Consider the following 24,069-nt stretch of genomic DNA (forward strand, 5'->3'; position numbering starts at 1 on the left):
TACATTACAGCACAGTGAAATTCTTTCTTCACATATCCCAGCTTTGGAAGTTGGGGTCAGAGCACAGAGTCAGCCATGATGCAGCACCCCTGGAGCAGAGGGGGTTAGGGGGGCTTGCTCAGGGGCCCAACAGTGACAGCTTGGCAGTGTTGGGGCTTGAACCCCGACCTTAACAACTCAAAGCCTTAACCATCTGAGTTACCATTGCCTCAGCCCTGAGCTTTGAAAAATTACCACTGTGGAGTGTGACATGCAAAGAAATCCAATGCAAAACTTGTGTTTCACCCAAACAGGAGCAAATTCCTTTTTTTAGGCCTCTGGTTAAAGAAGTTAATGCAGGTTTCTTTAAGTCTCACTTACGTGTCTTTCCATTTCCAACCAGAGACCCTCCCTGGGCGTCAGAGTAGATGGCCTGTACTGTGATGTTGTAAGGAGTATCAGGGAGCAGATTTTGGAGGATGGCAATGTTTCTGTTTCCAGGAACAGCAGTCTGTGGACAAACATATGGATCTCAGATGGACTTTAGGCTTATAAAAAAACAAGAACTATAAGTAAGTTTTTATTCAAATTATAAGCTGCTGAAGTGAAGCATGGACATGACCTCTTCTGTTGAGCTCTAACCAAAAACACAGTTATAGAAAGACTGGAGCACAAATTTCTGACGTATTCATCACCAACACATGGTCCATTCCAAATCTCAAGCCAGTAATGAAAAAAAAAATAAAAGAATAAGAGAGGATGATGGCTACAGAACTCCTGCCTTAACCATAATAATAACTTCCCTCAACAGTCACTTAAAAGAATCAATTCATTTCCGCTTCATTTGGGGCTTTCTGTTTCTACTAGAAGCTAAAATGACATAACACCAGCTGAGAATAAGATTTTCTGCTTTCACGCTCACTCGCTGACCTTAACACATGATGTCAGTTTGGCATTTGTTAGTTTTGTTCATTTGCTCTATTAGGAATATTATTGTGCCAATCTGTTAATGGCTAAAGCTTGGTAATATGCCTGACACTGTAACCTCTGTTGATATATTTCATATGGCATTGTCATCCTGTAACAAATACATATTAATGAGCACTTAGATTTGTATATAAAAGAGATGTTTCATGAAACTTAGAAATCCTTATATGATACAGGAGTATAAGCAGTTATAATTATTTATATCACAAACTTAGTATTAGGAACATACAGTGTAACCTGTCCATCATTATATGTAGTTAAGATCTTGCACTAGGAATGTTCTGTAAGCAAACACACTAACAGGTTTATGCCCATTATTATTGCATGATATATTCATATAGTTGGAATATCACAAAGGGATATGAGCATTATCTACCACAACCTATGAATTTTCTATAACAGGAGCTCTGATAATATTGTGTAGAAATACAAGAACCAGCAATATTCTACATGTCTATATGTGTCTTATGTGCACTTATAATCTTTTATGCTACACATTACAAGACATTATGTATAGTTTATGCAGTGATTAAAGAAATATCTTGCAAACAGTGACACAGTTTCTGAGGAAATAATCTATTTCAAAGCAGTACTTACAAACTCAGTAATGGGGTCTCCGGTCAGAGGGGCGTATGTGATTTTGTACTGCATTACAGGTCCTTCAGCATGATCCCAGCCGATACTGAGCGTGCTGGTGGTGGCGTCAAACACACGCAGGTTCCTGGGGCTGGCACGTGGCACTGAAACGGACATTGCTCACTGTTAGCATACTTCACACACTAAGATGTACAAACACATTTCATACATAACAAATGACTGATTCTGTCATGTTCCTTCAACCCGCCAGTGTTAGAAACTCCGTTTATGTTCTGTGTTGATAGTATAATCATAAAGTTTAGCTCACATGTTTTTCCGTTTCCTTTGACTGGTGGTCCATTTCCATCAGCATACAGCGCCAAGACATTGACGGAGTATGGCGTGTCGGGGACGAGCTGGTCTAGGAATGCATTGTTGATGTTTCCAGGAACCAAGACCTTCACAGAAAGGATCGTCATGTAGATGACATGCAGATGAGCACGCTTAAGTGCATCCTACTTAAAACAGTTCTGTGGACATCACTAATCTGGCACACACAATTCTAAATAATGACCTCATCATTAAACCCCTGTTTAGATTAACGGAGCAAAAGGACATCTTCAGATAGATGTGTAATGTAAACAAAAGCTGCCATGGGTTAAATGCTAAATAGCATTCTCCTTTACGTAACAGTTTGGATGGCTGCTGTTGGTGTGAGCGGACCTGGGGTTCACCTCCTATTCAAGTCTAAACACATCTGCTGCTGGTGTTTCACAGCTGTGGGGAATCCCATCATGTACCTGTCAACAACCAGCAGGATTATCACTCCATCTGATGAGTACCCTTTTTATCTGTGAATCATTGCATCACAGAGAATGCAGATGTCTATGAGACCCATGACAGCCCTTATTTCACTACACACTAAAAAGAGCACATGGCATGCAGGTCTGGGGAGCATTCATGAACGGAAGGTTGCTCCGAGTGAACGACCATGATCTGCCATTTAATTATTTATAAACAAATAATAATAATAATATTTGTTTTTCCACAGCTGTGTCGCAGAAGGCGTTCTGCAACAGCAGCTCAAACTACCAACTCCTTCTAATGCATTATAGTTTCATTAGTCAAAGAAAGAAAGAAAAAAAAAACACAGAAAAATGAAGAGGAAAAATTCATTTCAAGTCTCCAGTGTCCATTCTTGTCAATAAGTTTTCTGCTTCTTCAAGACAGAGGACTTATTGATTTCAAGATAGACTGGTAGCTGCTATTATATACGGGAACAGGAAAGAGCTTTGTGAATGGTGTAAGAAATAAAGTGTCAGTGTTGGCAACTTAAGGAATAAAATAATTTAGGACGTTCTGTTTCCACATCACACTGTACCATCATTGATTATTTTCCTATAAGAGGTTGTCCAATTGTATCTAATTTTTTAGAATATTTCACAATAAGTGATACATTTGAACATCATTTTATTTATATACTGTGTTTAACAATATCCATTAAATTAGAGCTTAACAGAAAGCCTGCACTTGAGGAAAACTAAAGCATTCTTTAAAAAGAGCTGAAATTAGAAAGGGGGAATCACTGAAGAGATTTTCAGCAGTTTTTCTTTTAAACATTATTTCCTGTGAAAGGTTTACTGATTTATAAGTGATTGAATATAAAAGAGAGAGAGAGAGAGAGAGAGACAGCATATGTGTCTGTGTGTGTACTATTTCAGGGACATTCTTACACTGTCACGCTTATCATAGCAGCCTTTCCCCTCTTTCACTCTGCTCTAATATGCATTTCAGGACAGACTGAGAATTCATTATAATGTTTTTTCTCTATACTTCAAAATGTGGATTAGGTCACATCCTCAGATTCATCTTTTCCAAATTTCTCACACCATCCTTCTCCAATCAATACTGGATAGTCGGATTACAGTAGCAATTGTATGAAAGTAACATGAGTACAACGAGATCAACTGCAGGACTTGGCTTAGACTGAGCAAAAACCTCTGCGGTATGAGTCGTTTCTTCATTCTTCACTAATATGTGACAAAACAGTTTGTTTTTTCTTGACTGATGCAATACAGGTTTCACAAAGGTGCATACTAATTGAGTCAGTCGCTTATTAAAATGAATAGTATTTAACATTCAATTTGTCTCCTTTTCAAGCAACTTATTCCTGAACAGAAACTATTAATGTTAAGGGAATACCAAATAACAAACTGAAAGCGTTCTTGGCAGAAGACACCAACATTTGGCCCTTACTGTAGGTATAAGTACAAAGCTCTAAACATGGACACTGGAAAAGTCATGAGACAATGAAATCAAATCAACGTCCATGTGGCCTTTGTTTTAACAAATTCCAGATTTGTTTCAAAGAATATTCTAATCACAAAACCAATAGCCTCATTATTTCTTATTTAGAGCCTGAGAGTTCCTCACATGTCCCAAGTTTCTCAATGTCTTGCACAGATGTGCCTGAGTGCATGTTTCTTTCTTGCATTCAAATCTTCTTCTGGCCCTGTGTTTATTGCTTGATCCAAAAATACTTCAGTGAATCCATTCAGGGGGGAAAATTACAGAAGGCATATTTTTATACATGAAAATCCACCACATAGCCAACTGTGGGAGCTATCAAAACTATAAGCAAAGAGAAAGAGGCATGGGTTATACCATTGGCTGTAGTCTTGGTGTTGAGAAGACTTATAAGAGATGCTGTGCCTTGAATCACTACTGACACAATATTATTGTACACCACACGACAATTATGGAGACTTAATATTATGCTTCACCGTATTTGATGCTTTACCAATATTGTCTAATAACATTTATGGCTTTAAAATTCTTTGAAATTGAAATATGTTTGAGTAGAATGAAAGAAGATGATAAGAATGAAACTCACAAACTCAGAAGGTCGGACTCCAGTGAGAGGTGCATACTCAACCCGGTACTGCTGCACCTGACCCGAGGCCGGCTCCCATCGGACATTGAGGCTGTTCGGGGTGGGATGGTAAACCTGGATGTTCCTTGGTGGAGTACGAGGAACTGCAGGGTGAAACAAGATAGAAAACAATATACACTGCTTGTCTTATGGGCCACAGACACTCAACCTAAGAAAGGAATTTATTTATAGGTTAAGCGTTAGAGCAAGGAAAAGGGCATCCAGTGCTGGCCCAATTTAAACAGGAAGTAGAGCTACATTACTGCAATAAAGCTGGGAAATAAACGCTGAGCTAAGCAGTAGACATAGACACATTGGTTTTAATGGTATGCATGCTGGGAATACACGAAGCTGGGGGGCTACATTTAGGCTAAACACTGTACTTGTCCTTAAAACTGAAGCAGATGTGGCTTTTTGTTTTCTAGTTGTGTGCAGAACTCCAAGCGTGATCTTGTTATAAACAAATGTTGCTCTATTGTCTCTCTCAATTTGAGATATACCCACAAAATCCACAAAAGGCATAAATTCATCATGCACTGGGGCATTGAGTACAAGTACAGTACTGTGTGGATTTCTTCCAAATGCACATACAGTATTATGCAATGTAAATTGAGCGTGATAACGTCTGCACAGATATTAATAGCAAAACATGGGAGAACTTGGCAAACACTGTCCAAATATATGATACATTAGGGGATCGTGTACTGTTGTAAATCATTGGGGTGTAATTGTCACTGAGGGACTTGGGAAGACATAAACGCATAGTTCCCTGATGCTGTTAGTGTTGCATAGAAGGGCGCTGGAGAAAACTCAAGATTTGTTATATGTTCATGCTCCAGTGAAATCTGAGCTCTTCGATCAGCCTTCTCCAGACAGGGGATTTGCTGAGTAAGCATTACATGCAGAATGAAAATGAGGCCAATGTGCTGAGCATGATCAGACCAACTAGACTCATGGAAGACAGACAACATAAGCCAGCTTAATCTCTCCACAAACGTATTTTTTTCCCCTTTAAAAAAAGGGCAGATGTGGCTGGTGCACTAAAGGCATTGTTAATCCCATTTCTTTATTATACATCATAGTGTGCAAACAGCGATGAGGAACTTCTTCCATCTCACTCACGTGTCTTTCCCTTCTCTGATTGGCGAAGACCCTCTCCCTCAGGATACACTGGAGCCACAGTTACAGTGTAGACCGTGTCTGATAGAAGATTCCTCAATACCGTATTGGTAGTTCCTCCAGATACTTGCTCCTGTCAACACATGAGCCAAGAATAAACAAGAAATCTAATTACTAAGGATCCTCCCAACCTTACATACTCCCTGAGTAAGAAAAGAGGATGTGAATGAACAGAAGATAAAGGGGTTAATATCTGGTATGGGTTTGTATGGGAGAGTAGATCAGTGGGTGTCTTTGAGTGGGACAGAAATGAAACCAAACAAATAGCAAAAACAAAAACTTACACACTGGAACACATAGAAGTTAGGAAAAGGATTTGTAAGGACTTCCTAATATTTTGAAGTCTTTCAACTCATACCAAGATAAGATTAAACAGAAAAGCTGTACATAGAGGTCGCAAGCTCTTAAATTCAAAATACCTTTGTGTAGTTTAGACATTGAATAGAAATTCTGTGCTTATTCTTTTAATTACAGTATAAGAATATCCTCCTCATGTATTTTAAAGATACTTTATAAAAGTAACTAAATAATGAATGGTCAAGAAAGTCCTTGTGTCACATTTATTACAGCTGCTACTGTACACGAGACTGAACTTCTGCAGAGACTGATTCTACAGTCTGGGCTAGAAAGAAATCAGTCACAACTTCTACTTAATAAGTGTGTTTTTTCTTTTCTACTGATAGTGCTACAGGTTTGACAGAAGAAAAAAATCTCCACCTCAATGCATTTGTTAACACCAAATAATACAATGTACGTGGCAAAAATATTCAATTTTTTAATATAATTACTTTCCATGTCTGATTTCTGATGTCTGTTTATTACCTACTAACTGCATCACACACTATTTTAGTGGCAGCCATTTTGTAGCTTTGTCCAAGTTCTTAGTCGATATTCTCAGGGTAGTTAACTTAAGTAAGTGTAAAGTGTAACATTGGATTTAAGTGTAAATCCAATGTACACTAGTCCCATGCAAAATTAATATAAAGCCTAGCAATTGTTTAACTTCACGTTTTTATTAGCAAAATTGTGGAGTTGTAAAGTAATATATAAAATTCAGCTAAATAAATGTCTCTGTGCTACTAAATATCACCAGCAATTGTAGATTTAATATATATTAACACAGATATCAGATATAGACAATCTATTTACTATTAAACTCAAAAAGAAGAAAACAGAGCTGTCTATATATCTCACCATATCCTCTGCACCTCCCGTAGCAGGCACATAGAAGAGGCGGTACTGGCGTACATTTCCTTCAGCGGGCTCCCAGCGCACTCTCAGGGAGCTGGTGGTTGGGTCGGTGACCTGCAAATTCTTCACTCCACCCAAAGGTTCTTGATAAAAGATAATGTTGTATTGTCATATGGCATGTGTGCTTTTAATGTAAAAGACAATATGATATGCTGTCATATAGGATGAAGAAATGTTTGACTGATACATACTTGTCTTTCCTTTCTCTGACTGTCTCTTCCCCTCCATATCTGAATACACTGGCACCACAGTGATTGTGTAGTCCGTGTCTGGCTGTAGGTTCCTGAGAATTGTGTTAGTCGAAACTCCAGACACCTGAGTCTGAGGTAAAAATTGCAAAATTATTATCATCTGGTAGCCAGTTACCATTTGGCATTATCACTAATCTCTGATCTCAGTCTTAGGCTGATGATGAGGCCTTGCATGAGCCCGGGACAGGGGTATGAGTACCATTAAACTACATGCATTCTGTTAGTACATACCATGCTTTCAGTGCCTCCAGCAGTAGGCACGTAAAGTACGTTGTACTGACGGACATCACCATCAGCTGGGTCCCAACGCACCCTTAAAGAGTTAACAGTGGGATCTGTCACTTGAATGTTCTTTACTGCTCCCAGAGGCTCTGCACAAAACACAGGACACCATGAGCTAATGTGATGCAAACCTGGACCATCCAAATCTGCCACACTGGAGATCACAGATCTAATCGCAGTACAACAGAAGTGGACTTACTTGTCTTTCCATTCTCAGACTGACGTTTTCCCTCTACGTCTTTGTCATATATGGGTAACAGCGTGACCTTGTAGACAGTGTTGGGATCTAAGTTACGCAGGACAGTGTTGGTAGTGCTGCCAGAAACTTGTTCCTGTTTACAAGTCAGGAAAAAAGAAAGAGAAAATCAATACATTGTATAGCACATACCTGAGCATTAATTAAAAGAAGTAACAGATATGTTTCAACAACTAAGGCATCTAATTTTTACCATTTTCTCCTCTGTTCCTGGTTGTGATACATAGAAAACCTTGTAGTGGCGAGGATTTCCATCTGCATGGTCCCAGCGTACATTCAGTGTGCTTGCAGTTGGGTCAGTTACCTGCAGATTCCGAACTCCACCCAGTGGTTCTAGTGAAAATAAGCAAAATTCGCTGATTACAATATACGGCAATAACCATAGTATCCTTTTATTTATGTATATATCTTTAGTAAGGGCCTTATCCTGGTCAGGGACTCAATGGGTCCTGAGAATTTCCTGAAAACACTGGGCACAAGGTGGGAATACCAGTCCCCATGGAGGTGGGTCACCATGCATACACACATTGACTCCTAAGGGGAGATTAATGTAACTTATCCACCTTCCTGCATGAATTTGGGTTATGCAAGAGGAAACCAGAGATCCCAGAGGAAACCCAAGAAGGTTGTCTTAAACAGGGACCCTGAAATGACATTAAGGCAGCTACCTATAGACTATAGACTATTGCTGCATTTCTGCAATGAAAACCCAGACTCAATTCCAGAGAAAAAGGCAGTGGAGACAATTTCTGGCACTGTTTGACATTATGTATCATATTATTTTTAGAGAAAGTTTGCATGGTACAAGTCTCTAAACTCAGCTTGAGAGGTACACACCAGCCAACAACTCTAATGGATTTGATTTGTCATAGAAAATTACCTTGTAATTATTTTGTTCCAGTTTTTACAGGCCCATAAATGAGCTCTTAATGCAACAGAACTCTTGTGAACTAAAAATATTTCATTTTTGTGCCATTTGGTAACTATAGTGGATATTAGTTATATCTAATTAGCAAATTTATGACTTACTTGTCTTTCCATTCTCTGACAAGGGCTTCCCTTCCATCTCATGGTAAACAGGTACCACAGTAACAGTATACTTTGTGTCAGGTTCCAGATTCTTCAGAATGGTGGAGGTGGTGCTCCCAGAGATCTGTTCCTGTAGAACATGTAGAAAGCAATAAGTGATCAGTGAGCACATTCTTGAACTGACATATAAGCCATTTACTGACCAGGGATTTTTTTTTTTCATGCACTAAGGATTTTTAAACATAGATGACATGATTTTGTTTGTCAACAATAATAGGATGTCTCACCACATCTTGTTCACCACCAGCTTCAGGGACGTAGATGACAATGTACTCTCTGACGTTGCCCTCAGCAGGATCCCAACGAACACTGAGTGTATTTATGGTTGGATCAGTAACCTGAAGATTCCTCACAGTACCCAGAGGTTCTGAGAACAACAATTGAAGTTTTCAGTGATTCTGTTCAGCCTCAACAGACAAGCGTGTAATAGATAATGGACCTTCATTTTTGGATGTCTGCATTATTACTTACTTGTCCTGCCCTTCTCAGAGAGCTGTGGTCCATCTCCTTCAGCATAAACAGGCACCACAGTGACTGTGTATAGTGTGTTGGGCTTAAGGCTTTTCATCTGAAAAGTAGTGGTGCTCTCAGATACTTGTTCCTGTGAAGTGAAACAGGAGACATTCTACTGAGCTGAACTGCCAGGAAATGGAAGAAATGGAATGGTGGAAATTCAGCAAGTCCTGGTAATAAAGCATTATCTCAATTGATCTCTTTCTTCCTAGTAATTCTAATTCAAACCTCATGCCATATGCTTGCCAATTTCAAATAGGTAATGCAAATTCCTGCAAGATCCAATTGCCAAGTCAAATGTAATAATAAATTTAATTTGGAGATAGTATCCTTTTCACACTTGCTTTGCTCCAAGCGATCCTGAACATTGGCATTCAAAACAGAAATGTCAAGGATCCATTTCCAAATGTCATGCAAAATAGATTTAATAACAAATTCATATTTATTTTAGGTTTGTGTGCTTTTCACACTTGCTTTGCTCCAAGTGATCCTGAACAGTGGCATGTCTAAGGGGATTTCATATCCCACGTTCAGGATTAAAAATCTGAACAACTATGTGAAAATTGCATTTGAAACAACAATGATTAGCTTTTTCAATCATCAGGGCCTATGCCAGGCGCTTACATTTCACATCTCAGAAAATCTTTGCCTGTCATCAGGTGATGTCAACACTGTAGTGATGTGAATGCTGTGACGGGGGGGGGATAGAAAAAAAAGAAAAAAAAACAAAATTGTGTTAAGAATGAGAGCAAGAGAGGCAGAACTGTACCACAAGCTCAGGGCCTCCATCTGTGGGCACATAGATGACTTTGTAGCCTTGAACATTCCCATCAGCAGCATCCCAGGTTGCTGTCAGTGTGGTGAAGGTTGCATCAGAGATACGGAGACCCCTAACACCACCAAGAGGCACTGAAAAGTGATAATGACTCATCAAGACAAGGAACAATGGCAAAATATGCCACTTTCAAAAGAGAACTGAGGTAAAACAATGACTTGATACTCACAGGTCTTTCCATTATCAGACTGGCGGCGACCCTCAGTAGCTGGATATACTGGCACAACTGACACAGTATAAAGAGAGTCTGGCTGAAGGTTTCTCAGGACAATGTTTGTTGTGCCAGCAGGAACTTGTTCCTGTTCAAAATAGGAATTTATCCATTTCAGAGAGTCCTTATTTTACTGCAGAAATCTCTGCACACGCAAGGTAGTATCAATAATGGTAACAGTTGAGGCTTACAAAGTCTATCACAATATCCGTTGGAGCTACAGCACGCAAACTTGATAAGTGCATCAGACCTTGCAAATTGATTGGATGGTTCAGTTAAAACTGTCAGGCTCTATCTTGGTGTCCTAGCCAAACATCTGGTATATATTGATATAGATTTTTTTTTGTGCCCAAGAGAAACCCAACAGGATGTCTACAAATAAGGCACAAATATGCATTCAAACAAACAAAACCAAGAGCAGAACGAGTTTCAGCAAGTCCCACCATATCCTCGGTGCCTCCAGCTGTAGGGACGTAGAAGATCTTATACTGCCGTACTGCTCCATCAGCAGGGTCCCACTTGACATTGAGAGAGGTCATGGTGGGGTCAGTGACCCTCAAATTCTTTACTCCTCCAAGGGCCCCTGCAGAACAGAACCGTATTTGTTTTGTTTTACAATTTTGGTGTTGAATATCTGTCACATTCTGCACTGCAGAAAGCTTGGAACTATCAATCAAAAAGATCACAAAACAATACTTAGTTTAATTATTTGAGTTGATTTAATGCCAATAATTGGAAAACTCACTTGTCTTTCCATTTTCTGACATCCTTTGGCCGTCACCCTCAGCATACACTGGGTACACAGTGACTGTGTACAGTGTGTCTGGCTGCAGGTTTCTCAGAACCGTGGTGGTAGTTGTACCTGATACTGGCTCCTGTTCATTTAACGTATAACAAATGTTAGACAACTTGATCATTAAAGCAAAACTACTTCAGCAACGCATGCTACACAGCATTCCCGCTTCCAACATCTGGCAATTTTTTTAGTCCTACCATGACTTCAGGTCCACCAGCTGCAGGAATATATGCAACCTTGTACTCCTTTACTTTTCCTTCAGCTGGCTCCCAGCGCACATTCAGTGTGGTCATGGTTGGGTTCAGGACCTGGAGGTTTCGCACCCCGCCTAATGGCTCTGGAAATGATCAAATACATCAATAATGTAGATAAACTCTGATTGTCAATTCTTGAAATGAAAGTCTATTGTATAGTGAACGGATATCATACAAACACCTTGGGTAAATTCTTAAAGAAAAAAAAAAACACATACTTGTCTTTCCTTGGCCAGAAATGTCTTTGGGCTCTCCAGTGCGGTACACTGCCGCTACAGTGATGGAATATGCCGTGTCAGGAGTCAGCTTCTGAAGAATAACACTGTTCTTCCTTCCTCCAACCTGGGTCTGTTTGGAATACATGTCAGCAGTCAGTAACTGTTTGCTTTGGACAAATTACTGGAACTCCTTTTTATTTCTGTTTAGAAACCAAGTAATCAAGGAAACCACTGGCTGACATGCTGATGAGGTGCTAAACATCGTCATAGCATCGCATTGTTATACCCCACAAAATAAACCACTTTATGAAGTTTGTGAACTTATAGTAGTTTTAAAAGCAACACTGCTGTCTGAAAGCTTAAGGTTTAAGGTGCTGTCCAACAGTGCTCAAAGCCAACATTAACATTTATCATATAAATGCTAATCAAACAGGTTGGAACCCAAAGTACAGAGCATGATTTTTTTATTTTTTGGGCTTAGGTGTTTTGAAAATTTAGACTTCATGTGCTCAAATCAACTTAAACTAAAATGACACTTTAAGAAACATATAAATTAGTATTTGACCATATGTGCTATAACCACATCAGGTCTTTGGCTCAATGACAAAAACATATTCTCATTATTTTTCTTTGCATTGCTTTGCCAATCTTTTTTTTCTGCAGTTCCTGTTCATTTTGAGGCATTTCAGTGGAGGTAGTAATTGTATCTAAATAAGCACTCTGACTTGGCTGGTCTAAAACGTTCCACTGTTCTTCCCTGATGATCCCTGAGATGCCTCAGCTATGTGTTTTGAGTCACTGTCTTGTTGCATAGCAATACACAGTCCATTGAGTCTTGAGGCAATGAATCGCTTCATTTAGTTATATACATGCAGCAAAGAATCTGAAGCCAGTTTTTGAGTTTGATTCACATGGCTAGGATTAAACATTAGCAGTGCTACTATATCAAAACCTTTTTACATAATATAGCATATATATATATATATATATATATATATATATATATATATGCTATGATTCTTCTCTATAGATATTTTATAATCTAATTTATGAAACGGATATTACAAAACAATGTGTTACGTTAGGATATTGTTATGACTTAATCATAAGCCTTACATTTAGATTTATTTCTAAACATGAGTGCAACATTATCTATGCAAAGTATACACAACATTTTTTTTTGTGTAAAGTTTTAAATGATTTTGATCAATGAGCAAAGTCTGGTGCTGTAAAGAATGTGTCCTTTGTGTGAAGAAGTAAGCCCCGAGACAGTGACATAATCTAAATATTAAACTAATGATGTGAGAAAAGACAAATAGTCCCACAATTTTGTTCTCATTGTAAAGTTTACATCATCTCTATTTATTAAATAATGAGTCAGAAACATACTTCTCCAGCTGCTTTAAAGCCATGGTGGGAGGTGTTTATGTTTTTCCAACAACAGGGATTGCTTTGGTATTTATGATCTTATTTAACCCTGTGGTCAGTTTTCCAGGCTTGCCCTCAAGGACACCCACGCTAGCCAGGGTTTTTTGCAGCTGTTGTAGTGTCCAATACTAAACAGTCAGGATCACCTGAGCATGTGGGGAAACCCAAAATTCTAGCTTAGGTGTGGTGGAACTTGCACAAAACAAAAATGTGGACCAGCAAAGATCGTCAACATAGCATCATGTGAAAAAAAATCAAACGGCATCCAGTATCTAATGTCTTGGAGAGTTACTGAAGAAAAATAATTCCAGATTCTCCCTAGCTATGGGCAACTAAGAGGATGATCACTTTAACCAGCATACAAACTGAAATGCTTGGATTAGCTTTGGATTCATTTTTACACACTTCTCAAAAATGTCGCCATAAGAATATTAGTGTTAATGTTGTTTTCTATTATGTGCCTATGTTTGTCTTTTCAAATTGTATTGGATCCAGTGTTGTTTTGCTTTGTGTGTTTTAATATTTCAAAAAGTGTGTGAACAAAATTGGGTTAGAACATGTCAGAACAAGTGGCGAGAGTGGATTCTATTATTCTGAATATCCAGTGTCTGTTAACAATTTCATTTCTATTCATGATCTTCTTGGGAAGAAATGTATGTTCTTTGGCCAACTTGGAGATTTATACAATGTGGTAAACAAAAAAACAAATAACCGCCAAAAAACTTTGCTGACAGGATTTTGTACAGTTAACAATGCTTTAGATAATTGACTTAATCACACCGGCGGTGCTCTTTAGAATTAATTGCTTATGGCTCAAGACACTTAACAGAGTTTGTGTTGTGTTCCAGAGGTTGTTGAGGGTTATGGAAAAGGGTTTCCAACTTTTCAGGGGGTTTCCTACTGTAATTGATAACATAAGGCTTAACAAGTCCGTAAAACATATTTAGTGTTAGTAAATGTGGAAAAGTTCTGCTGGACATATCGAGACGGTTAAATGCAACCCATTACGTTGTGATTATAAAGATCCGCTCTGCAATGAGGGGTGACCGGGTGCAGAAAGACTTACAGACAAAGTTTTTCCACCAGCCACTGGCTGAAAGTCGATCTTGTAGTTCTGGACGGGGCCAGGAGCGTGGTCCCACTTCACAGTCAGAGTGGTGGTAGTGGCATTAAAGACTTGTAAGTTCTGAGGAGGTCCGTTGGGAGCTGGTGGAAGGTGAAGCATAAGTTAACCAAGTCACTTTGTATTATTCTTTCTACACTCTGGATGGAGAAGCGAATGGTGAATGGTGATGAAGCCACGTTTCACAATGTGGACACAGTAGAGCCGGGCAGGTTATGGATGCACATGCACATATAATGACACCAAGACTGACAGCTAATGACACTGGCAATGGATGACATTAATGACAAGATGATGGGTGACATAATGATTTTGACAAGACTGGTGGATGGGTGGTGCTTCTGGTGGAGTGTTTGCTGCAATTCACACTTTTTATTAGCAATTGCAGCACTGGGTACAATAATGCACATGCAATTCTTATTCATTATAAAGTGTGCTTTCATGAGCACTTTCATGACCAGCACCAGCAGGTGTTACCATTACAATTATTGTAATGTCAGTATTTCTTCTAGTTTGAAACAACATACCAGGCGTAACGATCTTTGACACTAGAAAAAGACGTTAAGAGAACAACAAAGTTATTTCAGTTTGGTCACTGAGGTAGACAGTTTCATGTGTAGGTCAGGATAAACTCGCACTTGTGGATCTGTTTGGATATGTGTGTCTTACATGTACGCTGGCTGCCAATCAAGTCTTCGCTCTCAGATTCGTCAGGGTAGATGGCTGTAACAGTGACATCATAAAGAGTTTCTGGGTCCAGGTCTGTGAGAACATGAGACGTCTCCTCACTGGCAAGGATAGTCTTGAGAGAGACACACATTTTAGTTTTAGAAACACTACAAGACAGGGTACCAGGCAATTTATTCTGTATCATACTCCTGCTATCCTGAGGCTAACAATTCTGCTGATCCATTACGGAGTAGGTGGTGACTGTGACCAACTTCTCTCCTTTATCTACTGTATATAATGAGTTTGGAACCTTCTGGTTTCCTTCTCCTAAGCTGGTTTTAGAGAGATTCCTTGCTATTGTTTCTCTTGGGTTGGACATTGGTGATTAAGGAAATACACCAGGTTACCCAGTTCCCTTAGAAGGGAATGAGACGCTGCATCATGACTGATGCTATGAAGCGTGCCTCCCTCCCCCGTAGCATCAGTCATGACATAGCATTGAGTTCCCTTGAAAGGGAACCGGGTTACATATGTAAACTGGTATAGATTCCTCGCTACTGTTTCTCTAGGTTTGGACATTGGTGATTAAGGAACTAAAAGGCTTTTTTAAAAAAATCTATTAAAGAAAGCACTATAGCTTATAAACTTTTGAGCAATTTGGATCAACTTACAGTTTTGAAATCTGTCCCCCCTTTCTTAACCCATCCGATGCGGTAGAGGGAGACGTCCGGGGCTCCATGTTCCCATGTGGCTCTAAATGAGGTCTGAGTCACCTCAGAGAACCTCAGGTTCTTTGGAGCTGGCACCACATCTGCATTTTTGGACAGAGAAAAAGGTGACCCAATAGCTAGACTATTAGTCATCATTTAAGCTCTAAATGATGTTTCTAATGTTGGCCCATTTTATTATTCTCACATGGGCTATGTCTGTGTCTCCAGTAAAAGGCTTTATGTGACAGCGAAAATAACAGCCTCGTGAAGCTGCTGGAATTTATAAATAAACATTGTCCACTGCAATGACTGATAAAGGAACTATTTAGCCACAATGCATTAATGTGGAGTGTTAAAATGCATGGGAAATATTCCAGTGACAAAAATAGCAAAGATATTGAAATGTCTCTCACGTATTCTTTCAGCAACCATGAGCTCATCTGCAATATGATACTCTGCAAACGCAAAAACTGTACTGTCCCCAAAGAATGAACCAGAATAAAATCTCACCTGTAATATCTGTGCCAGTCATTGCCGTGCCTGCTAATCCCGCATCATATAAAGGAGTGACAGTGACATCATACTCGGTTTGAGAACGTAGGTTTTTAAGAACCAGAGTAATGACATCACCACCAACCTCAACCTATATAAACATATATAACACTCCTGTTAATTAATTTTTCTTTTAATAGGACTTGAACAGCATACACACACCTCAAAAGATCAATGAATGTTCGTATATCAAGTCTAACAGCAAAGCAGGTTTCCAGCTTCAACTCAAAATCACAACCTCATAAGTACTAATCCATTTCGCTTTGAAGAAGGTTGAATTCTGGCCCCACATTATGTCCAACTGTAACACTGCTTTGACTGACCACAGCTGTAGTGCTCAAAGGTTTAAACATGAATGGGGGTTTGGGAGTTCCTCTTGGTCTTGATTCAAGATTAGTTTACATAGATAGCATTTTAGCACACACAAATTGCGGTGTTTGTGGGCTCTTTTTAAATCCTAAAGGTTTAGAACATACAACTTATGTAAGTCAGGAGCAACGTTATCTCGTTTATCCACTAATCCCTCTCTAGAAATCAAGGGTCTTTCCTCACTGCTGATGCACAGCCAATCTTCTCCAACACTTTACATGCTCTACATAGCTTGGCTCGAGGAATCAAGCCTTTTCCAACTGTGAGATAAAATGTGATTGTGTCATACATAATCAAACTCAGTTTCAGATATGTTCCATTTCACTAAGCTGTAAGCTTTGCCATTTGTATAAGAAGTCCATTTCGTGGTTGTGTGATCGTTTTCCTAACACATGTTAGAATGGATTGAATATACAATATAGTACCTCAGTTATCTCTCCACCTTCAGGCTTGTAGGTGAGGATGTACTTTATGACATTTCCCGGAGCTGCATCCCAATTCAGACGCATGGAACTGTGGGTCACGTCGCTGATTTTCAGCTTGCCAGAAGGAGGGAGAGGTACTGAGACAGACAACATGAAAAAAATGAGAAGCAGGATAAAGTTAGAAATGGATCAACAGAAAATAAAACACTACAATAGTTTGGATATGAATGTAAGTTAACCTACAAGTGACTCCCTGGTCATTGAGGGGAGCACTGGCAGCGTTCCCATGTAGAGCAAACAGGGACAAAGCATAGGCCGTATTAGGAAGCAGCTCCAGCAGCTGGACATCGTTCTCATTTTCCCTAAGTTGCATCTGCAAGTGGGAGAGAGACAGAGACCGGATGTTAGAGGGAAGGCAGAACAGCCAGACATGGACAGGACTTGTCACTTTTTTTTTTCAAATGCCTCTTTCAAAACTAGAGCTGTTTTTTCCCCTAAAGTCTCTTCCTACTTTGGGGGGCTATTTCTGGCAGCCCTACAGCCCCCTTGTAGAAAACAGAAAGTAAAAAATAAACAGCATCTGCTCAAATCCTGTTTGGTTCATATCACTGCAATGACTTCAGGGGAGAAACAGCTGACATGATCTAATCTTTGCCATTACCTTCTTGGGTCCCAGGAGCCTGGTTTTTGTATGCCCTTGCCTAAACAGCACAGTAAAAAGCATAGCTTTCTTGCATTTTGCCATCTGGAAGTGAGGAATCACTGGCAGAGTCCTTGCCAACATGCTTCATAAAGTGGCTATGGAAAGGCTGAGTAAGCTTTTGCACATGGTTTAGCTCTCACCTCTTTCTCCACAGTGGGCACAGTGGCATTAATGGCAATGTACTTCAGCAAGTAGCCACTAGCACCTTTAACCAGCTCCCATCTCGCCCGCATGCTGGTTATAGCTTCATCATACACCCTCATGCTCTCCACGGCAGCCAGGGGCACTGCAAAAGCAAAGTGAAGTCCAGGTATTACAGCCACAGAGGATAGTCTGTTTATTGTATCATAGCTGTGTATTTAAGATAAGAAGTTTTAAAATGCTGAGATCACTTAAATAATCTGGGTTACTTCAGTGACAAACATATGATTAGTAACTGTTGAGCTTTTAGGTAATTCCTAACTAAAAAAAAGCTGCAGGTTGGTATTTAGAGTGCTTTAGACTAGAGGACATGATCTCAGAATTTATTTGATGGTAAATAAAGTAGGACAAGCTGAGGAAATTGGAGGATCAGTAAAACAGAGAGTACAGTGGAGGTAAATATTTGTACAACTTACAGGTGGTTTCTGTGCCTTTCAGGGGTTCGCTGCTTTCCTCGCCAATAATGGAGAAGACGCTCACTGCGTACTCTGTATCAGGGGTCAGGTTGGTCAGCACCAAAGTGTTCTCCTCACCATCTACATACATCTGTAAAAAAAAAAAAAAAAAAAAAATAAGATAATTATTTAATGTCCATCATAGTAGATCATGGTAGAGAATAATATGGTAACAATAACAACAGCAATGTGAAATGGATCACAGTGGATTAAGGCCAGGTCTTTATTACAACCCAATTCTGAAAAATGTTAATACACCAGCTTACAACGATACAGAAAGCCTAATATTTAATATCCTTTTTAGACTAAAACTCTAATATCTTCAAACATAGGAGTAGTTTACTTTAAAATCATATCTCACTGGACATCTATGAGGATCTTTAAAAATAAATTATAGAAAAAGCAATGTCTACATATAGGAATAGCTGGACTGTAACATATAATCAGACCTCCCATAAGACAGATTTATATGTGGTATAATTTTGATCTTATTATATAATAGCAGTTGTTTCCACTGTAAGAGATTCAATAAAAAGTAAAACCAATGTGCAGTCAGTTCTGGAAGACTGTAACTCATGCCCAGCCGCAAAACCTCAATTTTATGATGCCTCTAATAGGCCGACGGAAAACGCTGGGCTCTTGAATGGGAAAAAAATTCTGTGGAGAAATCCAGTGCTGTAAATGTATCTAAACTGGCTGTTTCACAAGTATAAAGCAAACTATCAGTATAGACTACTGATGATGTATCAGCGGAACAGGCTGTGTGTGTGTAGTGTCCGTTACTGGAAAAAGAGCGTAAAAATAAATTCAGCCAAAAATGATATTTGTACAATTTTCCCCTTGTCAATCAACCGAGACATTTTTTTGGTGTCTGAAGTCTGTTTCATTAGTTTCATAAAAGAGCGCCAATGTTAATGCTGCTGGTATGTAAGAAAGGCTTTCAGGATGATTTATGCTGTTTCTGAAACACTGTTGTGTCTGGAGAGTTAAAACAATTGCAGCACCATCTTAAAAAAAAGAATCATTTGCTTCCTCAGCACCTAGCTTGGTAACACAATGAGCATGTGAACGGTGTGGACCAAAATTGAGGTACCGCTGATAATATTGCTACAGTTGGATTTTTTGGATTGTGACTCATTCTAATTTATTTCAGAGACATGAGATTTATTTTGACTTGCTAAATTAGACTACAGTGCCAAATTTGTTATAAAGCTTGTAGCTCCAGTATAAAACTAAAGAAGCAAGCTTCAGGCAGCTTCAGTTGATTGATCATTCAGTTTTGTTTTGTTTGTTTTTTTGAATGAGTTGTTTCTTGTAAGCCAATAGTCATCAAGGAGTCTCACCACTTCAGTCTTGCCTCCAGCAACAGGGACGTATTCGATCCTGAATCTCTCCACAGGTTCATCAGGGGGCATCCAAGTGGCACGGAAGGAGTACTGAGTCACCTCCGAGGTCTCTAGGTCCGTGGGAGTTCCTGGACCTCCACCTCCTTTATTAGCAATGGAAAAAAGTGGAGTGGAAAACAGCTCTCACATTACCATTTACACAAGCTACAAATCTATCGGAGGCATATTGGTTTCTCCTGAAAAAGGTGAATTGGATCATATATCAATATCTTCAGGGGCTGGACTGTTTGAGGATATAGTGTACCCATTCAGCATGTGGTAAATCACTGTTATGTTCCTGGGAGAAACTGAGCTCAATATCTGGACTCTATTGTAGAGTTATGACATTGTTATGCTTTTAGAGAAATGTATTTTTAAAACAAAGTCTTGAGCAGTAACAGCTACGACGGTTGGTGGTTCACCTCGGCCAACTTGTGCAGCTATGATTTACAATCTTCCCCTTCAAGTTTATTCAGTCTGGAATGTCATAGCTCCCAGCTCCTGCTTGACGACTACAATGTATTCAGATATTGAAACTCCAATACTGTCAAAGCCAAACTGATTCTGTCCCCATTGACCTATCAGTATCTGTGTGCCATATATCTTATTTTATTCTTTACTTTTTTTGCCATCATTAGCATATGGCCATGATTAATAATTCGTTTTACTACCCATTTTTTATTTAAAAACTCATTGGGAAGTGTGTAAAACTTTTGGGTTTTCCGGTGTGTTAGGAAACTATTAGCTTTAACATTTTACTAGCTTTTGCTAGAATTTTTTCTTTCCTGTCCCCCTGCCTTTTCTACCAGCTACAATTCTTGGATTAACAAAAAGCAGCCTCACTTTAAGTGTATACTTCCAATCAATCCCTTCACTGAGGTACATTCATGATTCACCCATAGCATTAAAAATGTCTGTTACATTTGAAATCCAGCTCAGTTTCAAAATATATGACAAAAGAGGGTTTTTTTTTACAAAATATACCTGGTCCCTTAACGCTGTTACAGAGATTCACGCTGAGGTCATCAACGATGTCCATCAGGAAAGAGAAATCATTAACGTTGTACATGTGGATCTCATCGGGTTCAGAGGCAATGGACCTCAACTCGTTCTCGTCAGCATTCTTCACACCTGTATACCCAGAGTCAGAAAGTCTATTTTTGATTCTCGGTTCATTTCAGAAACTCTGAATGTCTCCTAAGTATTGAAAACTAGTCCATGTTTGACATGAAAAAACTGTTACTGACTACAGCTAGCTGGCTGCCTTAGCACACAGACTCTGTGGCTATAAATCTTCAAATAATTTGCAAGTCAAATGTGGTGGGTGTCATGAGCTCTTCTAAAGTATAAGAAATGCAGTATAATTATAGTTATAAGAAAGGACTATGGTAACAAATACCACACAAGTACCATTAAATAATCAAAGTCTGACATCTAAAAGCAACCAAACTACTTAAAGTTCTTTCTTGGGGAAAACCTTTTTTTTTAGCATGGTAACCCACAACATAATAAACTTGGCCACCCACCAATGGCGTAAAGCTCGATGTCTTCGGTCTTCAGATTCTGGGAGCTAACAATAATATCATCCTGTGACTTGCCATCAGTAATGAGGACACCAATCTTACGAGAGTCAGGCCTGAGCCCAACTTCTGGTTTAAAGTTGTTCTGCAGGATATAGTTCAAAGCCAGACCTGTTCAGTAGAAGGTAAGTAGGGAAGAAAATCAGCAAAGAAAAAACTTTAGCCAGGATTGGAGACATAGACTTTGTAAATGATCAATCGAATGATCACCTAACATACTGAATATACGTATCTATATGCTTTATACAGTAAACAATGGCTAAATGCTGTGAATCGAGACATGATACCCGTCATGGTGTTTCCGCCTTTATACGGCAGGTTGGTCACGGCATTTAAGAGGCTATCGCGGGTTCGATGAGCATTAAGGTTCCACTCCGTCCTAGGGTCTCCACTGTACTGAGCCAAACCTGAAAAAGATGTAAATTAAATGTCAGATCTGATGATTTAGGAGATTCCCTTTTTGTTTTATTTCATATCGTCCTCACACTTTTAAGCAAAGAACTGCAAAATTCAGGTAATCACTCATTTCTGGGCCCCAAATCAGAGCTTACATCTGGCATCCAGAAGTGTTAAGTCATAGCCATAAATCTGTGCCTCTAAAAAAATGCGCCAAAGCACCAGAGTCTCACCAATCTGGACCTTGTCTGGTCCAATGTCAAAGACTCCCACCATGCGAGAGATGAAATTCCGAATGGTCTTGAAGTTCAAACGGCCGATGCTCCAGGAACCGTCCACCAGCAGAACGATATCTGCTTTGGCTGTGGTTTTACAGCGAGTATCTGTGGAACGAGGACATGGAGGACACCCGTCATATAGAGACACAAAGTCAAAACAGCTTTCGCAACAGGAAAACCCCGAGACCAAGAGGAAGATTAAAGAAAAAGAAATTAAACAGAAAATTTAAACAGAAACAAACACTATTAGTTAAGAACACACAATTGGTTAAAAAAAGAACTTTATTTCTTGCTTTAACAATGAACAATTTCAAACAATGTACAAGATTTATGACCCCCCCTTTCTCCCCCTCCTCCCCGCTTTCCCTCCACATCTTTGTTCTTGCTGCAGTATCCAGTCTCCTCTGGTATCCATCCCTGGAGGCCAGACATGATGGCCTCTGTCTCCTCAAGAAGAAGAAGGTCTGTAGTTGAGTGATATATGAGCAAAACCCACCCTGAGTTATGGCACATTCCTCCTCCGTCATACGTTTTTTTGTGTGTTTTTTTACACAGCTCCAGACACCTGCAAAGAGACTAGTGCACTGCACACTGCCTCTGTCTCTGCAATTGAAAACACGTTATAGCACATTGATTTATTCATGACTGATTCAAGGGAAAGCCAGAAGCCTGTCTGCAATTTGGAGACTGAGCTGCAGTTATGTACACAAGGTCAGTGCTGAGTTCAAAATGTTGAGTAAGCCTGAGTAATTTATACTCTGAAAATCTTTTATAAAATATAGATGTCTTTTTTTTCGTGTCTTCAGTTCTTTAGCTAGTGGTGTTCAATCAGATATCATGGTTTACCAAAGAAAATCAATAAATTCACACTAATAGGAGTTTCATTTGAGAAAAAAAATATTATAGAATTGTTTGTATGTCGCAGTCTGATTTAGCCAAGAAAGCTTCTTGTCTTCTTCTTTGCCTACTTTTTTTTCGCTTTAACTATTTATCTTCTAAAGAAAACAGCTAAACAAAAACAGCTTTGTTTGATATTAGTGAAATGGTAATGATATTTAGCACGTGAATCAGCTCTTCGTCTAGACATAGCTTGACATATGGCTTCAGATCAGAATCCACAGGGAAAACGTTCATCGTGTCTAAGCTCCATTGAAGAAGGAGTTTTTTGCCCAGTTTCAGTCCCAAATCGCAGCTCTCTCTAGATGAGCATAACATTTTCCTAGCTTCACACTGCTCTGTGACGACACCACACAACGCTCACTCTCTTTTTCTCTCTCTCTTTTGGCTGTAAAACGCCTCTTAACTGGAATCAATGTGCTTCTTTTCCATGAGGACTTCTCAGAAGCAGTGAAATATGAAAGAGGAGAAGGTGGTAAACAGATGCTACATTCCTTTGGCTTGTTTGTTTGCCGTGGCACAACTAGAGACATCCTGTTATACATGCATAGCTAATCAAACTCTGGCAAGTAAAAATATCAAAGGATCAAAAACATTTTATAGTGTATTAGTTAGGGTTGTGTTATAAAAAAAAAACATCACTGCACAGTGATATGAATTTGTACTACAGTGCTACTGAATGCTCAGTTCTGATTGGTCGATGGGTGGGAAGGTGTGGATTAATGTTCTATTACGGCACGTCTCAGATAGTAGGTTTAAATTAATGACTAGAGTATCTTATATCTTATAGTAAGTGCTAATTTAGAAAGATTAATTTAGTATGCCAAATGTTTCACATAAGCAGCTAATTGTTGATAATGGTGATGTTTTCTATAAATCATGTGCATTTCAAATTTTTGGAAGGAGTCTCTAGTGTAAAAAGCTTTAAGCTTTCTGACAAAGGAGTAGCTTTAAGTTGGAGGGCTTTGGAGGTTTCTGGGTAACATTACTTTTTGTTTTGATAAGAGAAAAGAAGTTTAAACAACTCCAACTGTTGTGTTTTCTGATTTTTCATCAAGTGCACTGATGATCTTCTGTCATGTGTAGGTCTAAAGCATGTGTATAAGGATTCTATATAGTGAAGCTTTACCAGGAGGGTCCATGGGTGGGGCTTCAGGTGGATCAATAAGTGTTGTTTTCTCCTCTCCAGCCAAAGGCAAACTTTGCCCTCCATCAAACATTCCAAACACAGCCACTGCGTACTTTGTTCCTGCTCTGAGGACAAAACCCGGACAACATCCTTTAGCAAA

The 24,069-nt window shown here is 39.2% G+C and overlaps 1 protein-coding gene across 4 annotated transcripts in view; it reads right to left on the reverse strand.

Annotated features, from left to right (window-relative positions):
* Window positions 1-24,069, reverse strand: part of col12a1b (collagen, type XII, alpha 1b) — a 76,790-nt gene that overhangs the window by 27,023 nt on the left and 25,698 nt on the right. For 3 of the 4 annotated variants that reach the window (XM_058379785.1, XM_058379788.1, XM_058379789.1), the window contains exons 17-50: window positions 23,910-24,034; window positions 21,839-21,988; window positions 21,497-21,616; window positions 21,156-21,320; window positions 20,614-20,760; window positions 19,588-19,733; window positions 18,206-18,335; window positions 17,729-17,874; window positions 17,129-17,258; window positions 16,886-17,022; window positions 16,050-16,182; window positions 15,501-15,640; window positions 14,830-14,962; window positions 14,688-14,708; window positions 14,104-14,243; window positions 11,610-11,739; window positions 11,335-11,474; window positions 11,087-11,216; window positions 10,785-10,924; window positions 10,300-10,429; window positions 10,065-10,204; window positions 9,254-9,383; window positions 9,010-9,149; window positions 8,723-8,852; window positions 7,887-8,026; window positions 7,637-7,769; window positions 7,387-7,526; window positions 7,096-7,225; window positions 6,848-6,987; window positions 5,597-5,726; window positions 4,436-4,578; window positions 1,871-2,000; window positions 1,564-1,706; window positions 361-490 (exon numbers count right to left, since the gene is read on the reverse strand). In XM_058379785.1, coding sequence (XP_058235768.1) covers window positions 361-490; window positions 1,564-1,706; window positions 1,871-2,000; window positions 4,436-4,578; window positions 5,597-5,726; window positions 6,848-6,987; window positions 7,096-7,225; window positions 7,387-7,526; window positions 7,637-7,769; window positions 7,887-8,026; window positions 8,723-8,852; window positions 9,010-9,149; window positions 9,254-9,383; window positions 10,065-10,204; window positions 10,300-10,429; window positions 10,785-10,924; window positions 11,087-11,216; window positions 11,335-11,474; window positions 11,610-11,739; window positions 14,104-14,243; window positions 14,688-14,708; window positions 14,830-14,962; window positions 15,501-15,640; window positions 16,050-16,182; window positions 16,886-17,022; window positions 17,129-17,258; window positions 17,729-17,874; window positions 18,206-18,335; window positions 19,588-19,733; window positions 20,614-20,760; window positions 21,156-21,320; window positions 21,497-21,616; window positions 21,839-21,988; window positions 23,910-24,034 — 4,532 coding nt within the window. The remainder of the gene's footprint in view (window positions 1-360; window positions 491-1,563; window positions 1,707-1,870; window positions 2,001-4,435; window positions 4,579-5,596; window positions 5,727-6,847; window positions 6,988-7,095; window positions 7,226-7,386; window positions 7,527-7,636; window positions 7,770-7,886; window positions 8,027-8,722; window positions 8,853-9,009; window positions 9,150-9,253; window positions 9,384-10,064; window positions 10,205-10,299; window positions 10,430-10,784; window positions 10,925-11,086; window positions 11,217-11,334; window positions 11,475-11,609; window positions 11,740-14,103; window positions 14,244-14,687; window positions 14,709-14,829; window positions 14,963-15,500; window positions 15,641-16,049; window positions 16,183-16,885; window positions 17,023-17,128; window positions 17,259-17,728; window positions 17,875-18,205; window positions 18,336-19,587; window positions 19,734-20,613; window positions 20,761-21,155; window positions 21,321-21,496; window positions 21,617-21,838; window positions 21,989-23,909; window positions 24,035-24,069) is intronic. The other variant, XM_058379786.1, reaches the window with a different exon arrangement.

Source organism: Hemibagrus wyckioides, linkage group LG25, assembly GCF_019097595.1.
Source record: "Hemibagrus wyckioides isolate EC202008001 linkage group LG25, SWU_Hwy_1.0, whole genome shotgun sequence".
Lineage (NCBI taxonomy): Eukaryota > Metazoa > Chordata > Actinopteri > Siluriformes > Bagridae > Hemibagrus > Hemibagrus wyckioides.